The sequence below is a fragment of the Peromyscus eremicus genome, chromosome X (genome assembly GCF_949786415.1).
Source record: "Peromyscus eremicus chromosome X, PerEre_H2_v1, whole genome shotgun sequence".
Classification (NCBI taxonomy): domain Eukaryota; kingdom Metazoa; phylum Chordata; class Mammalia; order Rodentia; family Cricetidae; genus Peromyscus; species Peromyscus eremicus.
The window spans coordinates 20,686,465-20,706,348 of NC_081439.1; the positions used below are offsets into that span (position 1 = coordinate 20,686,465).

General features: G+C 37.8%; 1 protein-coding gene across 1 annotated transcript in view; it reads right to left on the reverse strand.

Annotated features, from left to right (window-relative positions):
• Positions 1 to 19,884, reverse strand: part of Arhgap6 (Rho GTPase activating protein 6) — a 94,501-nt gene that overhangs the window by 34,868 nt on the left and 39,749 nt on the right. Inside the window, exons 4-8 of the mRNA XM_059250726.1 lie at positions 15,284 to 15,540; positions 13,165 to 13,360; positions 7,234 to 7,289; positions 4,362 to 4,512; positions 3,202 to 3,350 (exon numbers count right to left, since the gene is read on the reverse strand). Of these exons, the coding sequence (XP_059106709.1) occupies positions 3,202 to 3,350; positions 4,362 to 4,512; positions 7,234 to 7,289; positions 13,165 to 13,360; positions 15,284 to 15,540 (809 nt within the window). The remainder of the gene's footprint in view (positions 1 to 3,201; positions 3,351 to 4,361; positions 4,513 to 7,233; positions 7,290 to 13,164; positions 13,361 to 15,283; positions 15,541 to 19,884) is intronic.

Below are 19,884 nucleotides of genomic sequence, written 5' to 3' on the forward strand. Positions count from 1 at the left end.
GAGACAAAGCTCTGGCAAGGCTTTTTGAGCTTCCAGGCTTTTTAAAAAACTAATCTGAGTCAGTTTTCTTCCATGCTGCAATCCGTAAAGAAGTGATGACCTAACAAATGCCTTACAAACTAACAAATAGGTTGGAGAAGAATTGGAGAAATGCTCTGTTATTTCTCCATAATTTACTATGTAGTATTTTGCCTTTCTCCATCCTTCTGCTCATTCTGTGTTTCCTACCTGTTCATGCAACTAAACAATTCTAAGGTTCTAAGCAAAGAACCTCTTCTTTGTTTCTCTACCTCTACCCTTAGCTTTTATTAGAGGGGTTTAGCTAACTCCTATTCCTATTCTATACTTATGTGGTCCATCTACTCAACCCCCTACAAGGTTTGTATTTAGTATTCTCCATGGAGCTATTTGCAGGTCTTCTAGCTCATGTCTGTCCCTTCTCTGAATGTCTGTTTGCCTTCTGTCTTCATCTCCTCCACCTCTAGATTCCTGTTTTCTCTACTGCCATTGATACAAAAGCTTCCTAACACATATTCTCTCTGTCTCTCTCCTTCTCTGTCTCTCTGTCTCTGTCTCCCTCTCTGTGTTATAATCTACAGCATAGATTAGATCATCTGTTTCCCAGTGCTCCCAAAGTTCATATCTTAGCAGGATGGTGAATCTACCTGCAGAAGCATTCAGTAATCTATGAACATGCCCCAGTTTCCTGCCATCCCCTCAGTACTACTCTGCTCTGTAGCCTTAATCCAACATGCTGCTTGCTTATAGTCACTTCTAACCTGTCCAAGGAAGTAATGCTGTCCTTCCATTTTCCCTGCTGTTTTAACTAAGTAACTTAGACTGGCTGAAGTCTGAAGGACAGCTGGACATTCACTACTTGCAGAATCCATCTGATCACCAGCCAGTATGATGATATATATGAATTGATGAAAGAGACCCCTCTGCAACAGCTTTTTACTGTTACTTACATGGATACTGTCCTAATGACTTTGCAAATCTACAGTGAAGAGGGTATATGGTACTTCTCCAGAGTGGTAAACTGTATAAACGTGCCAGTTATATTGTCATAAGTAGAAGCTCCCTGGAGGACATGTGCTCAGTTACCTAAGCACTCTCCCTCAGTTTCTACCCATAAAAAGTGGGCACAATGATATTTTTCTTTCCTATTCAAAGGATTAGGTACTATGGCAGAAAATCAACACGTGATAGGAGTCATAGATGGTAGCTAGGATCCTAGCAGGCTAAGATTAATCTATATTTTCACCTAGGAATAGTGTCTTATTTGGGGCATGAGTAATGGAGTCTTGTTGAGCTTTGAACTAAAAACTGGGTGTCTGAAAATTATTCTCCAAAAGCAATATGGTAGCAAGTTGGACTGGACTTTTTGCTTTCCTCAGTGCCTTTTTAATCACCCAAGACTCAGCTTTCTCCTTCTCACATAGTACTTAAGGAACACCAGAGAGGCAATTGGCATACCTTCCAATCAGGGCTATGTTTCCACTCAGTCACTAGACTCTACAGCTTCTATTATCTCTGTAGTCCATAAAGGCTGACACCCAGACGGATAATGTAACTATGCAACAATTATGAGAATTATAGTCTACCCATGGAAGAGCTGTGTATGTTGAAATAAGGTGTCAGGACTCTATGATGAAACCTGAAGTCAGTGGGGGTTTCACTAATTATAACTCCTACAGAGAAAAATGGCTACCTTGGGAAAGTTCAATTTCCGTTCTCACACTCCTGGTGGGAAGGAGGAGGAGAAATGCAGAATTGCTTTTCTCAACTATGGCAAAAAAATTACATATGTCCATGCCCTGTGGGAACTAAATCGGAGAAGCATAGAAGTCCGTCATATAGCTGAGCTCTGCTTAATAATTTAAGTAACAGCATTTGTGGTTAAGCAAAATTGGAACACCTCTGGCTCCTTTTTGTTGATTTATGGTACATGCTAACCTATTAGTGGCTCTGAGGCCTCTTGGGAAAACTAACATGAGAGAGAAGTATGACTATGTGAAATCAAAGAAGGAAATGGGGTCCTCTATGAGGGTTAAGATTTAATATGGTACCAGCTAGCAGGCTGTGTCTTTTGACCAATGATGAAACTGTAAAACACTTGAAAGTGTGAGTGTGACCAAAGAGAACCATAGCCTCAAATCTCATATGGGAGGAGGGATCATACTAGCCCTGAACTGGGAGCAGTTTCAACTAGAATATGTTTAAATGGTCTATGAAACTTCTGCAAAATGCCTTTAACAATTGACCCTAAGTGGCACAGCTATATAATAATAAAAACCAGAACCTCCAGTACAGTCCATACTTGACTTAAAAGCAGAATAGAAGCTCCATCTCATTCAGCAAATGCCTGTTTTGGAGAAGTAATTTAAGGAATGAAAGGACCTCTCTACACAAATGCAGATGAGATAAGGTGTGTGTGTGTGTGTGTGTGTGTGTGTGTGTGTGTGTGTGACATTTTGATTCCAAGTGAGCAAAACAGATTTAGCCAGTTACAAGAATGGTATCCTTCTTGCACTCCCACATTTAATTTTTACACATTTTCAAACCCTTCTGTAGCCAGTTGTTTATCTTCCTCTCATAAATGGAAGGTTAGGCTTGAGTAAACATCTTTGTGGAAAGTAGGAGCCTCATTTTGAGGCATCATTGAAATGTCGAGGAGGTCAACAGTTTTCATGAATCCGAGCCCCCAGAGAAGGCCCTGGGAGGGCAACACTATTACATAAACATCTAGGTCAGAGGACTTGTGATTGGATTTATAATGGCCATGAAAACAAATCTTTCAGCATGTCAGTGATGTGTAATCTACATTAGATGGAGGTGGGAAGACCCACTTTAAATGTGGGTGATGTCATTCCCTGGGCTGGGGTCCCTACTGAATAAAAAGGAGAAAGTAAGCTGACTGTCAGCAGACATCTCTCCCCTCTTTCTCACTATAGACACAGTGTGACCACTTGCTGCTTGTTCCTGTCAGCATGACTTGCTTGTCAGGACAAACAAACCCCTCCTTCCTTCAGTGGCTTTTGTCAGGTATTTTGTTGATGTAATGAGATAAGTAACTAATGCAGATGGTGAGGTGTCATGTTTTCCAATTGAAATGTGTGGCCATATTGATGGCTTGTGCTTTAACAGCTACAACAACAGATGAACAATAGGAAAGAAGTCACTCTGTTTATGGCAGCATACCTCTTGTCCATCTTTGCTGACATTATCATCGGCATGCCTGGCCACAATGGAGAGGAACTGTAGGAGGCGGTGGAGGGTGTCGCAGTTGCAGGGAGGTAGAAGGTAGATGAGGAGTTGCAAGGTGCCCAGTTGTTCTTCTGGTTCCAACACTACACAAGGCAGAGAGACATTTTGAGTAAGACCAGAGGGGCTGACACCGTTTGGACACTGAGATTAGGTTTCATCTACATTACCTTAAGAACAAAGTTACTCAGGCCAGGCCTACTTTGTAACTTAACCCATTTTCCCACTACTTTAGCAGCTTAGCTACAAAAACCTATGAAAGGTATAGAGAACAGTTGGACAGCCAGAGAAATCATGAGAAAGATAACTCCATCTCCCTTATTTCCATCAGCTTCCTTTCTCTTACTCATTACTCAGACTGACTTAATGGGTTTTAGTACCCACTGATAACTATCTGTTGACAGTGGCTGGGAATTGGTGAATGTTCTGAAATTTTTATAATGTGTTTAAGGGCCTTTTCTCTTGAACAATATACCAGGTATAGACTTTTTGTTGGCAATATCCAAGATATGTGACAAAGACACTGTCTTCTTTCTCAGCCACAATCCCACTGGAATTACTGCTTTGCAGGAAGAAATGTGTGCAGGCTGGCACATCTCTGATATTTCCCTTCTCTTCCTCCCCAACCTTTCTCCTTCTCTGGGGTCTGTGTGCTAGACACAGCTCCTTTGAAAGCACTGGTACTGGGCTATGCCATTTTGCTTCCACTGAGAATGTTGTTTGCCCTCTTTCTTACTCTGGGTTCTTTGGCTTCCTTCTTCCTCATACCAGAAGCCAGGATTCATTTTTAGGCACAGACTCAAAGCAAGCTCTTGCCAGCACTTCAAAGCATCAACTTATAGTACTTTCTACTTTCCTGGGGTCATTTGAAAACATCTGAAATTCTTCTTGGCTTTTCCCATTCACTTTAGCCCAGCTTTCTTCTTGCTAGTTTCCCCCAGGGTATATCTCAGAAAATCCCCCAAATAGCCCATTCATTAGAGACCAATAAAGGCAAAAACAGTTATTGGAAAACACATGCACAAGATTTTCATGAGTGAGCTGGACATCCTGCTGTTTCAAGAATATGTTCCCGCAAATCTGGCTTTGTTACGTACAGAGAGTGTTGATGAATGCTGTGTATAACTCCCTGGTGAGAAGCGGGTCAGGCATGTCCCTGAGGAACTCCTTCAACAAGGCTGCCACATCATGAACACTGTGCTCCTCTTCCAGACAGACATCAATCCCACGGTCAAATTCCTCACGCAACTGGAAAATCAATGGTTCAAGTATCAGTTACATAAGACTCGGGGTTAATTTGACAAGAAGCTTCATATGGTCAGTGACACCTTAGAACCATCTAACCTCAGTGTTTAGTGCTTACCCCACAAAAAGTGTTTTGATGGACAAAATGTGGTATTAAGTCTGCACAGATCACAAGAACAGAAAAAAGGAAACAATATGTCACTTTGAGCTACAGACTCTACACATACTAATTATGAATGCATATATATATGTATATATAAATTTGAATGCATTATTAAAAAACTAGTTGTGGATTTGTTGTTAATGGTGTACTCAGAGGGACTAGATAACAAGAATCAAGAAGTTGGGAGTAAGGGCTAAGAGTTAGAAGAGAATTTGGGTCAAGTGTAAATGTGCGAGAACTATTATACAACACTTGTGCCTGTCATCAAACACATCACATTGGAATTTCGATAGTTGACTAGAATAGCAACAAAAAAATCAAAAACATTTGACAAATCACAAAACTAAAAATGTGGATGAGATATAGTATGATGAAGGCTTAAAAGATGATATATTGAAATGAAAGTTATCTTTAATTTGTCAGAGTGGCCTTATGAGCAATTACTAGAAAGCTTCTTGGACTTAATAATTATACAAAGCCACTAACAAGGATAGCAGAAGGAAAACATGATAAGATGGCAGAGATAATATGCCCTGCTTTTATCTCTGACAGCTTGATGTGCCTTCTGCATTGTTCTCTGTTGTATAAATTATTATGCAAGTCCATGGATAGACAGTATAATAAACTTCTGTAAGACTTCTTTAGTTCATTCATTCATTTATTCATCCATTCATTCAACAAAGACTCATCACATTATGCTGGGTCTCAGACCCTATTATAGACTCTCAAAGTATGCAAGTACACCAGTAAATAGAGAGGCAAAGTCCGTAAGCCAACTTCATCCCTTAGAAGTAGAGACACAATGTAGATAAGTAGGTAACACCACAAATGACAAGTTCTTACTTCATAAATATTCATATTTCCCCTCCTCTCTCTGTGGGTGCAGGATGTATGTGAACATGTGTGTGCAAGTATACAAATGTAGAGGCCAGGGAATGATGTTGAGTGTTTTCCTTTATCACTGAACTGAACCTGGAGTTTTCCATTTCTTGTGTAGGCTGGAGGCCATAAAGCTTCAGGGATTCTTTTGTCTCTGCTTGCCTTCCCTCACCCCTAGTGCTGACTTTATAGGTATGTGGTGATGCCAGGCTTTTTATGTGGGTGCTGGGGACCAGAACTCATGCTTACACACCAAGAGCCATCTCCCCAGCCCTAGCTCTTATTTTTTGAAGAAAAAGTGCAGGTATGTAAAAGTTACATAAAAACATAAAATAGTGAGTTAATATCCATCCATTCATTTCATGCTTGAATTTAGTCCTAAGTTACCACTAATTACATCTTATGGAGTGAGTAATCCTTAAGTAAATCCCTATGCAAAAAAAATTCCATTTTTTATGGATCCACAAATGTCAAGGAATAATTGCTGGCACTCATCATCTGTCCACTTGATGAAAATACGAATCACTGCCCTCAATTGCTCACTGATTCCAGACAATTTTCCATTAGCATTTACAAGACAGCCAGAATGAGGAGTGCACCCATAGCATTACTGCAATCAAGCTAGTTCAGATACAGCATGATTTTTTCCTAAACACGCACATACGGCATAGACACACACACACACACACACACACACACACACACACACACACACACACACACACACACACAGACAGAGACAGAGAGAGGTGGACCATGAAAGGAGCTTGTTTAATCACATGATCTTGAATTCAATTTCTAAATTTCTATAATCCTGAGAAGAAAGGGGTGAAGGGGACTGCAGCTGAAGGGATGATTCAATAAAACATTATTAATAAAGGTATTCCTTAATTTTACACTGGTGTGAGGCCTAGAAGACAGTTTTATATTTTACAAGTATCATGGTGATATGGTAAGTGTTATTCATTCATCTTGTGTAATCATTAAGAATACAAATAAACTAGATCAAAAGAAATACATGATAAGATATTTACTTCAACATGCAAACAATTCTTTAACTTCAACTAAAATTTCTATTTGGACTAACTTTTAAATTGTAGAGTTCTTTATTTTCTTCTGTTTCAACCAATAAGCAAACAATAACATTGTAAGCGTCTTTTGCTAACAAATGGGTTCTGTTTGTTAAAGAATGGTTTGCCTTTTAGGAAGCCATCACAACCCCCAAAACCTGTCTGATCAAAGGAAACTAGCCTTGACAATCTAATATCAAATTTCTGCCAGAAGAATGTAGTGTAATGCTGGAAAAAACAAGGAACACAGTTTATCATGAGAAATGAATCAGGGACCAATGGTTTCATAGAATCTTATAAAGCATCTATTTTTCATCAGATTAGATGAGAATACGTATGGCATTTTCCTAGTACATTTGGGTAAAACCAGCCACTATGAAATTATGTTCTATTTGGGCATGTCCAGAAATATTCCTTCAGTGTTTTTACCCTAACTCCACTCTTCTAAGCTTCTGAGTTGTGTTTCATCTCCTGGGATTTAATTATACCATAATGGGATGGAAGGTTGGGAAAAGATAGTCAGAGGGAATTTACATAATCTTGAACTTTCCACCTAGTAACTCAATGAAGTGTCAAGGAAAACGGACAATATAATCTTCAGTTTTCACTTACTTGTCTTACTCTCTTTTTTGAGCTTCCAACTCGAAATATCCCCACTGTCTGGAGGCCTGTAAATAAGCAAACAAAATCAACAGTTTTTTTTTTTTTTATGATTGAGACTCTGAATGAAAGCAGTGTAGAAACAGTATAGAATGCTTGTACAGAGCTGTGACATGCAGAACAGCAGTGATTTCACAGTGTTCAACGGCACTTCCATATGCCATACTATTCACCTTCTCCAGATACATAGTTGGCTCTTTAAACATCAGAATTATTTTACCTTAAATGTTTGGGGACGAGAATTCTTTCCCTTGTGAGTGACTATTGATGTTATAAGTCAGAGAGATCTTTTTTATAGGCATTGGCCCTGTAATTCTATATCTATGGCATGATTCTAAGATGATCAAAAATGTGAACAAAGACAGCTACACAAAGGAGGTCAGAGTAGGAACATTTATAAGAGAAAAACAAGCTGTGTATTGGGAGCTAACTTGGGTCCACACATATGACAGACTATTGTACATCCTTTTTAAATGACATTTATAAGAAATTTTTATAAACATGAAAACTCTGTGTTCTACCATCAAGTGAGAGCAGTGGCATTCTCTTGATGTATATATCTATATATACATCTACACCTACATCTACAGATAGAAATATTATATGTACTTATATATAGGTATAGATATAGATTTATGTATACATATACATATGTATGTATATATGTAGTATGATTTCAACAAAGTGATAGATGAATATATTTTTTCAGGGAGTTTTAAAGGCTGAATAGAAATAAACTGAAATTTAAAGTGATTTTTTTTTTTTTTTGAGACGTGGTTTCACTATATAGCCCTGGCTGTCCTGGAACTCGATCTGTAGACCAGGCTGGCTTTGAACTCACAGAGATCCACCTGTCTCTGCCTTCCAAGTGCTGTGATTAAAGGTGTGCACCATCACTGTCTAGCTACGATTGTTTCTTAACTGTTTAACTGTTCTACATTTTATAGATTTTTCTTTAAAAAGTATGTTTTCCTTATGAATAGAAAATCTATTTCAAATTTGATAAAGAGCCCAAGTTCCTATAAATTTCATGTTTAAAAATTATTTAGAATAATGAAATAGGTTATAATATTTTATTTCTTGTGGGGAAATTGAAGCTGAAGAAATGGCTTGGTAGTTAAGAGCACTTGCTGTTCTTCCACAGAACCCAGGTTTGTTTCCTAGCACCCACATGGCAGCTTGCAAACCTTTGCAACTCCACTTCTAGGAAATTCAACATCCTCTTTGGCCTCTGAAGATAGCTGCATGCATGTGGTGTACAACAATAACCTTAGACCCACACTCAGACATAAAATAAGTCTTTAAAAAATTGGTCTTTAAATATAGCAAACACTCTTACTACCACATATTGGAAATTTTAACAATAGTTATTTAATGACATTGACTTTTCTGTCAATACCCACATAAGGTTTGCAAATTGTGAGTCAATGTGGCTTTTAATGTCTTAATCTGCACTTTCATCTTCCTCTATTTTTTTTCTGTCTCCCTACACACTTGACTTGGTAAAGAAATAGCATTAAGTTCCCACTGTAAATATCCCCACTGACTAGATTTGGGTATTCTATGATGTCACTTATATGATTCCCTTCTCCCTTTAATCTCCCAATAACATGAGAGTTAAAGCATGAAGTTTTTATGGCCAGATGTAATTATCAGTGGTAAGAATATTATAAAATATATATTGTATTCTTCCTTCAGAAGACACAGATGTTTATCCATTTTCTTTCTTTCCTTTGGAGACAGTCTCACTATGTGAACCAGGCTGATCTCTCATTCACAAAGATCTACCTGTCTTTGCCTCCTGAATGCTGGGATTAAAAGCATGTGATACCATACATGGTTTCCATTTTCTTTTTTTTTTCTTTCTTTCTTTCTTTCTTTCTTTCTTTCTTTCTTTCTTTCTTTCTTTCTTTCTTTCTTTCTTTGTTGTTTTTTTTTTTTTTTTGGTTTATCAAGACAGGGTTTCTCTTTGTAGCTTTGTGTCTTTCCTGGAACTCGCTTTGCAGACCAGGCTGGCCTCGAACTCACAGAGATCCATCTGGCTCTGCCTCCTAGTGCTGGGATTAAAGGCGTGTGCCACCACTGCCCGGCGGTTTCCATTTTCTTGAGAATCCTTCACCATCACTACTGAGGAGCATCTTTTACATTTTTTTCACTGTTAGCTCATTTCTCTTCATAATCAAATATGAGAATGGTGCTAGATTGGAGGTGATAGTGACTATTTGAAACCACATGAATATAGTTATTGAGAGTAAAGCTGGTAAACAGTGAATCCTCATAGTATTTTTTGAATTTTGCATTCAGACTCCAAGCATATAAATAAGGATTATAGGGTACTGGAAGAGGTAGGGGGACAGTCTCCTTAATCTGCTTTCATCTAAGTTTCTTTCTCCTGTGACTGAAAGAATTCTGACTAGTGCAATACATCATTAATTGGAAAGAATTGAAAATTTTATAGCATTACTTCTTTCTATCCAGAAACAACAAAGCAAAGGCTTGCAGTTCTCTTCACAGGGCCTTTATATTATAGGCAATCATGTGTATATTTGCATTAGTATTAATTATTTCATTATTATATGGTATCAATGATTCTTGATTTATCTCAAAATAATATTTTTTTTTACATTTTAATATTAAGTACTAACACCTTTATTTTATGTGTACATTTTGCCTGCATATATATATTGCACCACATCCCTGATGCCTATGAAGGCCAGAAGAGGGAGTTAGATCTTCTGAACCTGGAGCTAAGGATGGTTATGAGCTACTTTGTGGGGTCTAGCAACTTATGCCATGTCTTCTGCTGTAGCAGCAAATGCTCTTAGCTACCGATCTATCTCTCCTGCCCCAAATGTTAACACTTTTTAGTTGGGTTTCCAAAGAGTTTTATTTTTTTGTTAGAAAATACAATAGAATAAATATCCCATTTATCAGTTCTGTTTTTCAAAAGTGTTATCCTGAAGTTCCAGATGATTTGAGAGAACTGTAGTGGGAGGTTGGTTATTGCCGATTTGCATCTGTATGCGTGGATGCTTTGTTTGGGGGTAAGGATGCTTTGTTTGGGGGTAACCTCCTTATTATGGCTGTTAATTTGTTTCCTAAATGAGACCAAATCCAAACCTAATTTATGTTTTCTACTTCTTTGGTAAGCCTAAAATATGAGATTCAGTTTAGAGTAGGATACAGAATTATATTTCTTCCTCTGTAAAGTGATCTTAAGCACCTGCTTCAAAATGTATATACTGATTCTATTAATCAGAGCATATAGAATACTTAGAATAATATTTGATATGTGGTATTATTTAGAGAAAGACAAGCCATGAACTGGTTTGATGATTCTTCTATATGCAATGTAAAAAAGAAAATAACATGACATCTTAGAAATATTAGATTTTGCTAAGTTTATATTTTCTTATTCTTAGATGGCTTCTGAATACTCAAAATTTCAACAAAATAAAGATATCAGAAGGGAATTTTTACAAGAGTAGAACTATTCATTTGGATAAATTTCTCTAAGCTGTTCAGAAACGCCCATTTCTATTAGATAAATTCTTCATTCTTTGCAGTTACTCACTGGGTATTAATTCTGATCTCAATCGACTCTAATATATTTTGGTTTTTGAATTGGATTTATTTTTTTAAGGTAGAACAAATGACAGTCTTTGGATCAACAATGGCTTTTGCTGACATAACTTCACAGTGATTTTCCTCAGGGACAAAACAAGTACAGTTTAGTCATTCAATAACCGGGGCTTAAGGCAGTCACTTAAAAAAAAAGGTATACACTGAAAAGACACTGATCTCAAAAAGAACTTGGCTGAGTCTTGTCCCTGAAACTGATGTGTTCAGCTCTCTCCCCTTTTCATCAAAACCTGCAATGGACACCAGACCCAGAAACACCTGAATCTCAGGCTTAGAGAAATGAGGACAAGCATACTAAGCAATAGATCCCACTCTAAACTCAGCCTCAATCCCAGAAGCATCCTTTGACTCTCTCCTAGCCTCTTGTCTGACTTTTGTAGCTTCTGGAAATTTGAGGTGCTTAAGGAATTTTGACTTAAGAATAGAGAAGGCATTTGAAATGATATATAAGAGTGGAAGGGCTGGGTACATGAATATTGATGAAGCCAATAAAAATTTTCAAGAACAATTTTGGAGAGGGTAGAAAAAGGGTCTCTGATAAATACTTTAAAAGACTAAAGTGATACATGTCCTCTACTACCCATTTCAAAAAACAGGCAAATCAAGTGTTAGGGAAGAAATGCTCTTGCTATTGTTTGTCTCACATAATGTGACCCTGTCTCAAAGTAAAGCAAGGCAAAAAAAAAAAAAAAAATCTAAGACACTTTATTTTTTGAAGATTTGAAGTTTGGGGGTCACAAATGCGATATCATGCAAATCAGATATTTATATTATAATTCATAACAGTAGCAAAATAAAGTCATGAGATAGCAATGAAAATAATTTTATAGTTGGGGGCGGGAATCACCACAACATGAGGAACTGTATTTAAGTGTCACAGCATTAAGAAGGTTGAGAACCACTAGTTTAGAATATTCAATATCTATTTGAATTTGAATGTGTATCCTATTATTCTGGAATCATAGCTATGATAGAAATGCTATGGACACTTGAATACATCAGGACCTTGGATAATTGATCAGCTTAAGTCTTGCCTTTAGGTCCAAACTACGCAGTAAATATTCTGTGCTGAAAACAAAACCTGAGATTTAAATACATATTTATCAAGTCATTCTATTATCCAATGATTTTTATACATACTGAATTAATTAAGCAATTTTAATGCATACTTAGTATTTTTTCCACAAAATTCTGTTTTTGTAATTAGAAAATAAATGACAATGTTCACAGTTTATTTTATCCTTACTTTCTTTCTTGTTTTTTTTTTTTCTTTCTTGTAGGACTGACAATTTAACCTAGGGCATTATGCATTCTAAACAAGTGCCACACCACTGAAATGCATCCCTAACTCTCGTTTTAGTTTTCATTTTGAGACAGGGTCTCACAGTGCTACCCAGGTTAGCCTTGAACTTACTTTGTAACACAGGAAGACCTTGAACTTGAAATCTTCCTGCCCAGCCTTCTAAGTAGCTGGGATAGAATGTCTATACTGATAGGACCAACAGTTTCTGCTTTAAAAAATTGTAATGAAATCCCATCACCTGGGAGGCAGAGGCAGACGATCTCTGAGTTCAAGGCCAGCCTGTTCTACAGAGTGAGTTCCAGGACAGCCAGGGCTACACAGAGAAACCCTGTCTCAAAAAACAAAACAAAACAAAACAAAGAAGTACAGTGAACATATTATCTTTAGCGCGAATAAGCAATTAAGGAAGTTTTCCCAAATCCATAAAGTGTGTGATAAATCTATAGCAAATAAACATATGTGATAGATATGGCATTTTATGGGACAAATATCTAAATTTCAGAAAAGAACTATCCATCATATTAAAGTCATCATGTTAATAGGAATTGAGCTGCAAAGGGATGGCTGGAGACATTCAGAGTAGATATTTCCCAAAAAGCAAACCTTTGTCAAAAGAAATGTTGTAAGGAACCTTAATGTATAAACACATCCAAGGAACCTGCTCTATTTGAAGGGGGTATATTCCATACAAGTGATCCTTCCCTAAAATGCTTGGTCAGAGCCCCTTGGGAATACTCGTGATCTGAGGACTCCTGATAGCATCAAACCTATTTAACCTTGTGGATCCCAGTAGCTTCTTAGTCAACACTTATATTGGTGCCCTTTATTCACCAAAGGAAGTCTGATCCAGCCTTTGCTCAAAGAAACACAGAATTGAAACTGGGTGCATAGAGGAATGATAACTTGGATCATTGGTGGCCAATGACAAATCTACTTACCATGTTTTTCCAGATGCTGGCAGCAGCTGTCCACCAGCCTGGGGACCTGCCTGTAAATAGGATTCAGACTCAGCTTCTTATCTCTGGCCTTTTCTTTTTTATTCTGAGCCTCAGCAGGCAAGGAGAGTTGTAGAGCTTCTAGGAGTCGAGACTGGTTGTCATCCAGATCCGTGATGGAATCCACTGACATGGCACCCTGCAAGTGATATGTAGATTTGAAAAAGATCACAGGCAGCAGAAAGAAAAGAGGCTGCTTGCAGAGGCCACCCAATAAAATTTATGGAGGACCATCACTCTCAAAAGATACTACTGCTTTATTTTGTTATGTTATTTACATATTTGTTTATTGCTGACATATCAAGGAAAAACTAAATGCCTTTTGAAAAAGTTAGAAAATCTGTACAAGTATCATTAGTTATGATTTTAATACACAGACTTTTCTAAATAGAAGACAAGAAATTGGAAACATATAATTAAAATAATTTGTTTCAACTACTTAATTTTTAAAACAAAAATGCATACTCAGTGAATAAGGTAAAGTCATAGAACTCTTGTGAATAAAAAAAATCCTCGCCGGGCGGTGGTGGCACACGCCTTTAATCCCAGCACTCGGGAGGCAGAGCCAGGCGGATCTCTGTGAGTTCGAGGCCAGCCTGGGCTACCAAGTGAGTTCCAGGAAAAGGCGCAAAGCTACACAGAGAAACCCTGTCTCGAAAAACAAAACAAAACAAAAAATCCTCAACCATAGCACTAGGAAGTAGATTTTAAACATAGGAAGATTCAAACTGGGCATGATGGCACATGCCTGTATCCCCAGTATGCAGGAGGTTACAGTCATCCATCCTGGATGAAGTGTGTGTTGAGAAGTCAACTATTGGAGTCCTGGTAGGGTCTGGACAGAGAAAGGGACATTTAGGAAGCCCACTGCCTAGGTCCTAGATTCCCAGAAAGCTCAAATTTAGAGTTTTGGTTTTACTGTCATTTGGATTTATAAACAGGTAATTACAGGCTTAGAAGAACAAATTCATCTTGAAATACAAATATTCCATAGTTTTGTCATTTTTTCCACTTTGAATCATAGTCAATACCATAAAAAATAACAGGGCTTTAGGTCTTGCTATATCTTGGAAGAAGTCCTGAATGTTGAAAGCTAAAAAAAAATATGAGTTATAAATGGAAGTTTGGTTGTGTATTTAACTAGGACAGACTTTAATGGCTGGATTGACAAAGATTTCCAGCCTAAAGTTTAGAGAAAAGGGAAAGACCTTTCAGGGACATAGGAAGTCTTAAAGATGCTTTGCAGGCATTATGCTGATTAGAATCTGGGTGGTCTGAGAAACTCAGCTTTCTAGATTGGCAATGTGACATGCAAAGAGCACAGAGCCTAGAACGTAGTGCCCACTCCATCACTGGCATCATATTGCTATAGCATGGATTTGAAAGAGACTGCATATAGGACTATACATCTCTATTTAAAGAATGACAAACTCCATTGATAAGAAAAAACTAAATCTCTCATTGATTTTGAACAGCTATGGCTAATTCACTGATCCAGGTACATTCTAAGAATAGAATTGACAAAAATGAACAGAAACACTGGATCTTGGCCTCAAGACTCTACTTCTAGCATAGGGGTGTCTAACCTGCAGCCCATGTGTTCAATATATATACATAGTGTATGTGACATTGTGACAGTAGAATGCCATCTATAAAGTTCATGCTCAAGAACTAAACAACTTTTGAGTTACAAAACAAAATAACCAAAATAATTCTCACAATGTTTTAAATAAGTTTATGGATTTGTGTTTTGGCATATCCATAGCTATCTTGTTATGTATGTGATCCATAGGTTGAAGCTTGGGCTTGTCTGATTAAGCAGGAAGTCTATCAAGATGGCAGGAGATAACAAGAGACAAGCATCAGTGTAGAACATCTGGGTACCAAGTTAATCAGGAGGGAAATGTAGAGGGAACGTTAGCTGCCACATGCATAGTACTGGTTATTGCTGAGTGGAAGAGATATCTACAATGTGTCTGGTTTTCATGTTAATACAGACTCAAAGGACAACCTTACTCATTTTCAGTGTTCTCAGAGTCAGAGGAAATCCTCGCTAACTCACCCTTCTCCTGGCCCGAGGAGCCGGTTCTGGAGTGTTCGGGGATGTGGACTCATTTGGTGTTTCTGAGGTTGAGCTGAGAGATGAGTTACTGCTTGAGAGTTCTTTGTTCTGTTTCTTATTCCCAAACGGGAGGAGGGAAGACACAAAATCAGATGCGTCCTTTTGCTCCTCCCTCTGCAAGTCTTGCTTTAGTTTATATGCCCGGTCATTGGCAATGACTTGGGATAAGGGCATTCCAAATGCCTGTGGGATAAATTCTGCAAGGAAAAAAAATATTTATATTCAGGGAAGGTCCAAACAGGAGAGGATGCTCATTCACATCACATCCATAAAAGCAGGCAAGGTCAAATTATTGATTCAAAGAATTGATTCATCCATCAGCATACTGAGATGGCTTTGTTTTGTTGGACAAATGTCCTAAGTTTCAATTACAATTAAGGAAGCTAGTAGGTACAAATATACATTTTAAAAATGTGCGTCTCTAATCTTTCCTCATCTGCTCAAGTTTGTTTTAAAGGAAATAACTTTGTAAAGAAGTATGACATTTGGACAGACTATAAATAATACTTTATGCCCATGATCACACATCTTTATATACCATTACTCTTCAATTTATAAACTTTAGAAGTCTTTGAATGCATGAGGAAACCATATATATCCATTCACTCAACAAACATTTATTGAACGCCTACTACTTGCCATGACAACTTTTACAATAGAGGGGGCATAAAAGATCTCAAGTCTTTTCTCCTGAGGGGTTCTGAGATGGGGTGAGGATGCGCAGAGTCAGACATGTAAATAATTATAACAGAGTGACTCTCATCTGAATAATAGAAAGATGAAGGAATCCAAGGTTGAAATTCAACTGATACACTTTAAGGATCCTAATAAAAGAGGCAGTATGGGGAGTAATAAGCTATACTCAGGCTTCCTGATGACCACATGCAGAAGTGGACTTGACCGTGATATAGCTTGTGGGAAGTCCAGGATATTTTTGTTATTTTTTTTAAACTAGGGACCATTTGAGGAAGAGACCGAATACAGAACTTTTTGGCTTCATTTGGCAATATATATACAGTTTCTTTCTGCATCACTGTGGTAAATTCATGTGTGTTCATATATATTAGCTCCTCAGAAACAGACATTTTAGCAGCATTTTATATTTATGCTGAAAGTATTAATAATTCAATTAAGCACATTGTTCTTGTTAGATTCAAAATTACATCTCTTAGCAGCCATAGCATTTGGAGTCTAGGAGAGCCCTTGTTTTTACAGGTCCTGTGAATGAAACCGAAATGATCAAGGGAAAATAACTCTAAGGTTATTTGTTCTTTGAACAAAAAAGCCAACATTAAACCAGGTGGAAAGAGGCTTTAAAAGGTTTTCCTGCTTGACTCATGGTAACATTTTAAACTAGGCTAATAGCCAAGTCTCCATTAAGAGCAGAAATGGTATTTTAAAGGCATATACCTCTGGTCCCATCAAAAGATGCAAGTTGTTTTGAAGTAAAAAGTCCTAAGTTCATCTGGGGATTTTTCAGAGGTGCTTGCTCTATCAGTGAACTATGGAATATATGGCAATCAAAGGGCTATGCCTTTCTCTTTTGAGGTAAGACTAAAACTGCAAAGAGCAGTTCCAGGCCATAGGCTGTGCACTTGGAGAATTTCGTGTAAGAAGCAGGAAATAATCAGATATTCTTCAAAAAGTTTGGACATACACATGGTAAGACTGACAGCCACATAGAATGTACAGACATGGATGAGGAGAGTCACAACAGAGAGGACTTTGAAATACATCATGTGGCATGGGTCTGTTAATGTAGGCACATGCACGGCAGGTGCTTGCTCTAAAATGAGGGTTCTTCAATCCTCCCATAGCCATTTTTCCATATAAGCAAACCCAGTCAGACTTATTTAGAGATTTCACGTCTCTCTGGGGAAAAAAAAAAAACAAGAAAGACAGTTTCTTTGAAGACTGTAATAAAAAAATATTTATCTTTATGGGTACGTGTGTGTCTCTTTGTAGGTGCAAGGATGTGCGTGCAAGTGCCCACAGAGGCCAGAAGAGGGTGTTGGATCCTCTAGGGCTGGATTTACAGGTGGCTGTAAGCCACCATGTGGGATCTGGGAACTGGAATTGAGTCCTCTGCAAGAGCAGTTCATGAGCTATCTCTCCAGTTCCCCCTAATCTAGCATTTTTGGTACCTTAAAGTCCATCACTGTGTTTGTAAATTGTAATGACTGAATACAAATTAAACAGGAATCATATGAATTTATTCTCTCCTGATATTTAGTCTTCTTTTAATTTCATTCAAAAGATGTTTCCACTAAGAATGTGTTTTTATTTCTCTTTGGTATGGTAGGCTTCTGTTAGGGCCGAGCTTATTATTTCAATGCTAGAGTTTTTATGTGGGCTCCTTAGTTTCTTGCTACTTTTCTCAAAGACTCTTATAAGCTTTACAAAGTATAACTCTTTAAGCTCAAAACTGTGAGATGTTGTCTTGAGGTCTTTGCAATATTCTAGCAAGGATCCTTGAATATTCTTTCTTTTTAAAAAATACAGCTATTGTGAAATCAAAAACTCATCAAAATTCTATTGGGCAAATTTGTCATTTATGTGGCAATCAAGCATTGGGTGCATATGCCTATCTCTGAGTTCAAACCTATTTTGTGAGGAGGTCATAGAAACCTGAAGATTCTTTGCAAAGACAGAAGCTAATAAACTTGATAATAGGATTTTTTAAACGACAAAGATATTACCTAAGGCTCTCTGTGCTGTGGCTAGGGACAGCTAGTATTATGTTCTAATCTGAGCCATGTGTTCCACCAGGATATTAGCAGTTGGTGTCTTTGCCTCCTCGTGAAATATGGGGTCAAAAGGTGATGGATTTTCCTCTTTGCTCCCAACTGTTCCCTTTAGAGTCCCACCCTCCCACCTGTGACGGAAGCTTACCATCACAGGCTTGTCCTTGTCCTTTACTCTTTGTTGTTTTCTACTGTTATTGGCTTTGATTCACCATTAAACCACCAATCTCACATAAAATTTGGTGACTTGCCAGTCTACCTTAATAGCTCACATGATTCTCTGTTCTCATGTTTACTTGTCCCCATTTTTCTCTTCTGACCTTTGGCTGTATACCATCTTTGTCACCCACTCCCTTAGTCCCATGCTGGACCTCGTTTTCCCCAGAATTTATGCTTCATTTCCATCTTCAGCTCTCACTTGTCCTCCAAGCAAAAGCCACTTCTTGTTCCTTTACAGCATGTCTCATTCCCAGTTTTTTCTTACTAGACCTTGCTTGGATTGCTAGGGGTGTCTGCTTTTTATAGAGGTAAATACAACTTTAGAAAGTCATACATTAATACTTCTTTTTGTGCCTCATTTCTATTCCATCATCTTGCCATTCTAACTTTACATTATCTTCTTCTCTACTTCTTTCCACCTCTGCCACAATCCTCATTCCATGATACCATTGCTCTGCTCCTGGATTTTATAGCTTTCAAATTGCCCTTCCTCCATTCCTTTGTGCTGATGTCAGCTCCACTCCAAGTTCATGTAATACAATGTAGCATGATAGAGTATTTTAAAACAGTATGAAGTCATCCCTTAGTATATTTTGATGATGTCTCAATGCTGTTGTCATGTAGACCAAAAGTTGTGTTGTAGTCCACAAAGTCCTCTGTGAGATAACCCTAGCTCCTTCCTACCTTTCTCTGGAACTACATACATCCTGGTCATTCTCTTCCCTAGTAATGGTTTGTGTGTGTGTGTGTGTGTGTGTGTGTGTGTGTGTGTGTGTGTGTGTGTGTGTGTGTGTGTATGTGTGTGTGTGTGTGTGTGTGTGTGTGTGACTGTGTATGTTTTGTGTACATGTTCATGCTGGGGTGTTCTTGAGGGTTTGGATTTTCATATTCACACAAGGAGGTCAGAAAAACCTTGTTTTTCTCCTCAGATATTTACCACCTTTTATTTGAGACCAGATATCTCACTGGCTTGGAACTTTGCCAAGTTTTCCTGGCTAGATGAGCAGTAAGCTTTCAGGGATCCACCTGTCTCCACCTCCCATTTCTTCCTTTCTGGCCTTATAGGCACATACCACCAAACCTGGCTTTTCTAATGAGGGTTCTAGTGGTCTAATTCAGGTTCTCACACTTGTGTGGTAACTACTTTACCTACTGAGTGATTTTCTTAGCCCCCAAAGGATGTCTTTTAATGACACTTTTGAATCTATTTTCTTAGAGAATTTCTACATGTAATTAATTCTTAATTTTTTCTACTACTACTTAATGTGAAGCAAAACTAGAAGTTGAGGCAATTAGTCTTTTGTAGGTTTTACTTCACAGCTCACATATAGTGACTTAGACAGTGAGTAACCATAAGACGTGACATAATGGGATTTTGGTACATAAAAGGTACCACAATTGAACTAATCTTCTTTTCATGTTGATACTCTGTTAGTGTCCTGGTTGACAGTTACTCCATAGTAACACGTAGTCCCCATGTGCCTTGATTAAGGAAGCCCTGGACCTGGATCAAAGCAGTTTTTTTCAAATATTTATTTATTTATTTATTTATTTATTTATTTATTTATTTATTTATTT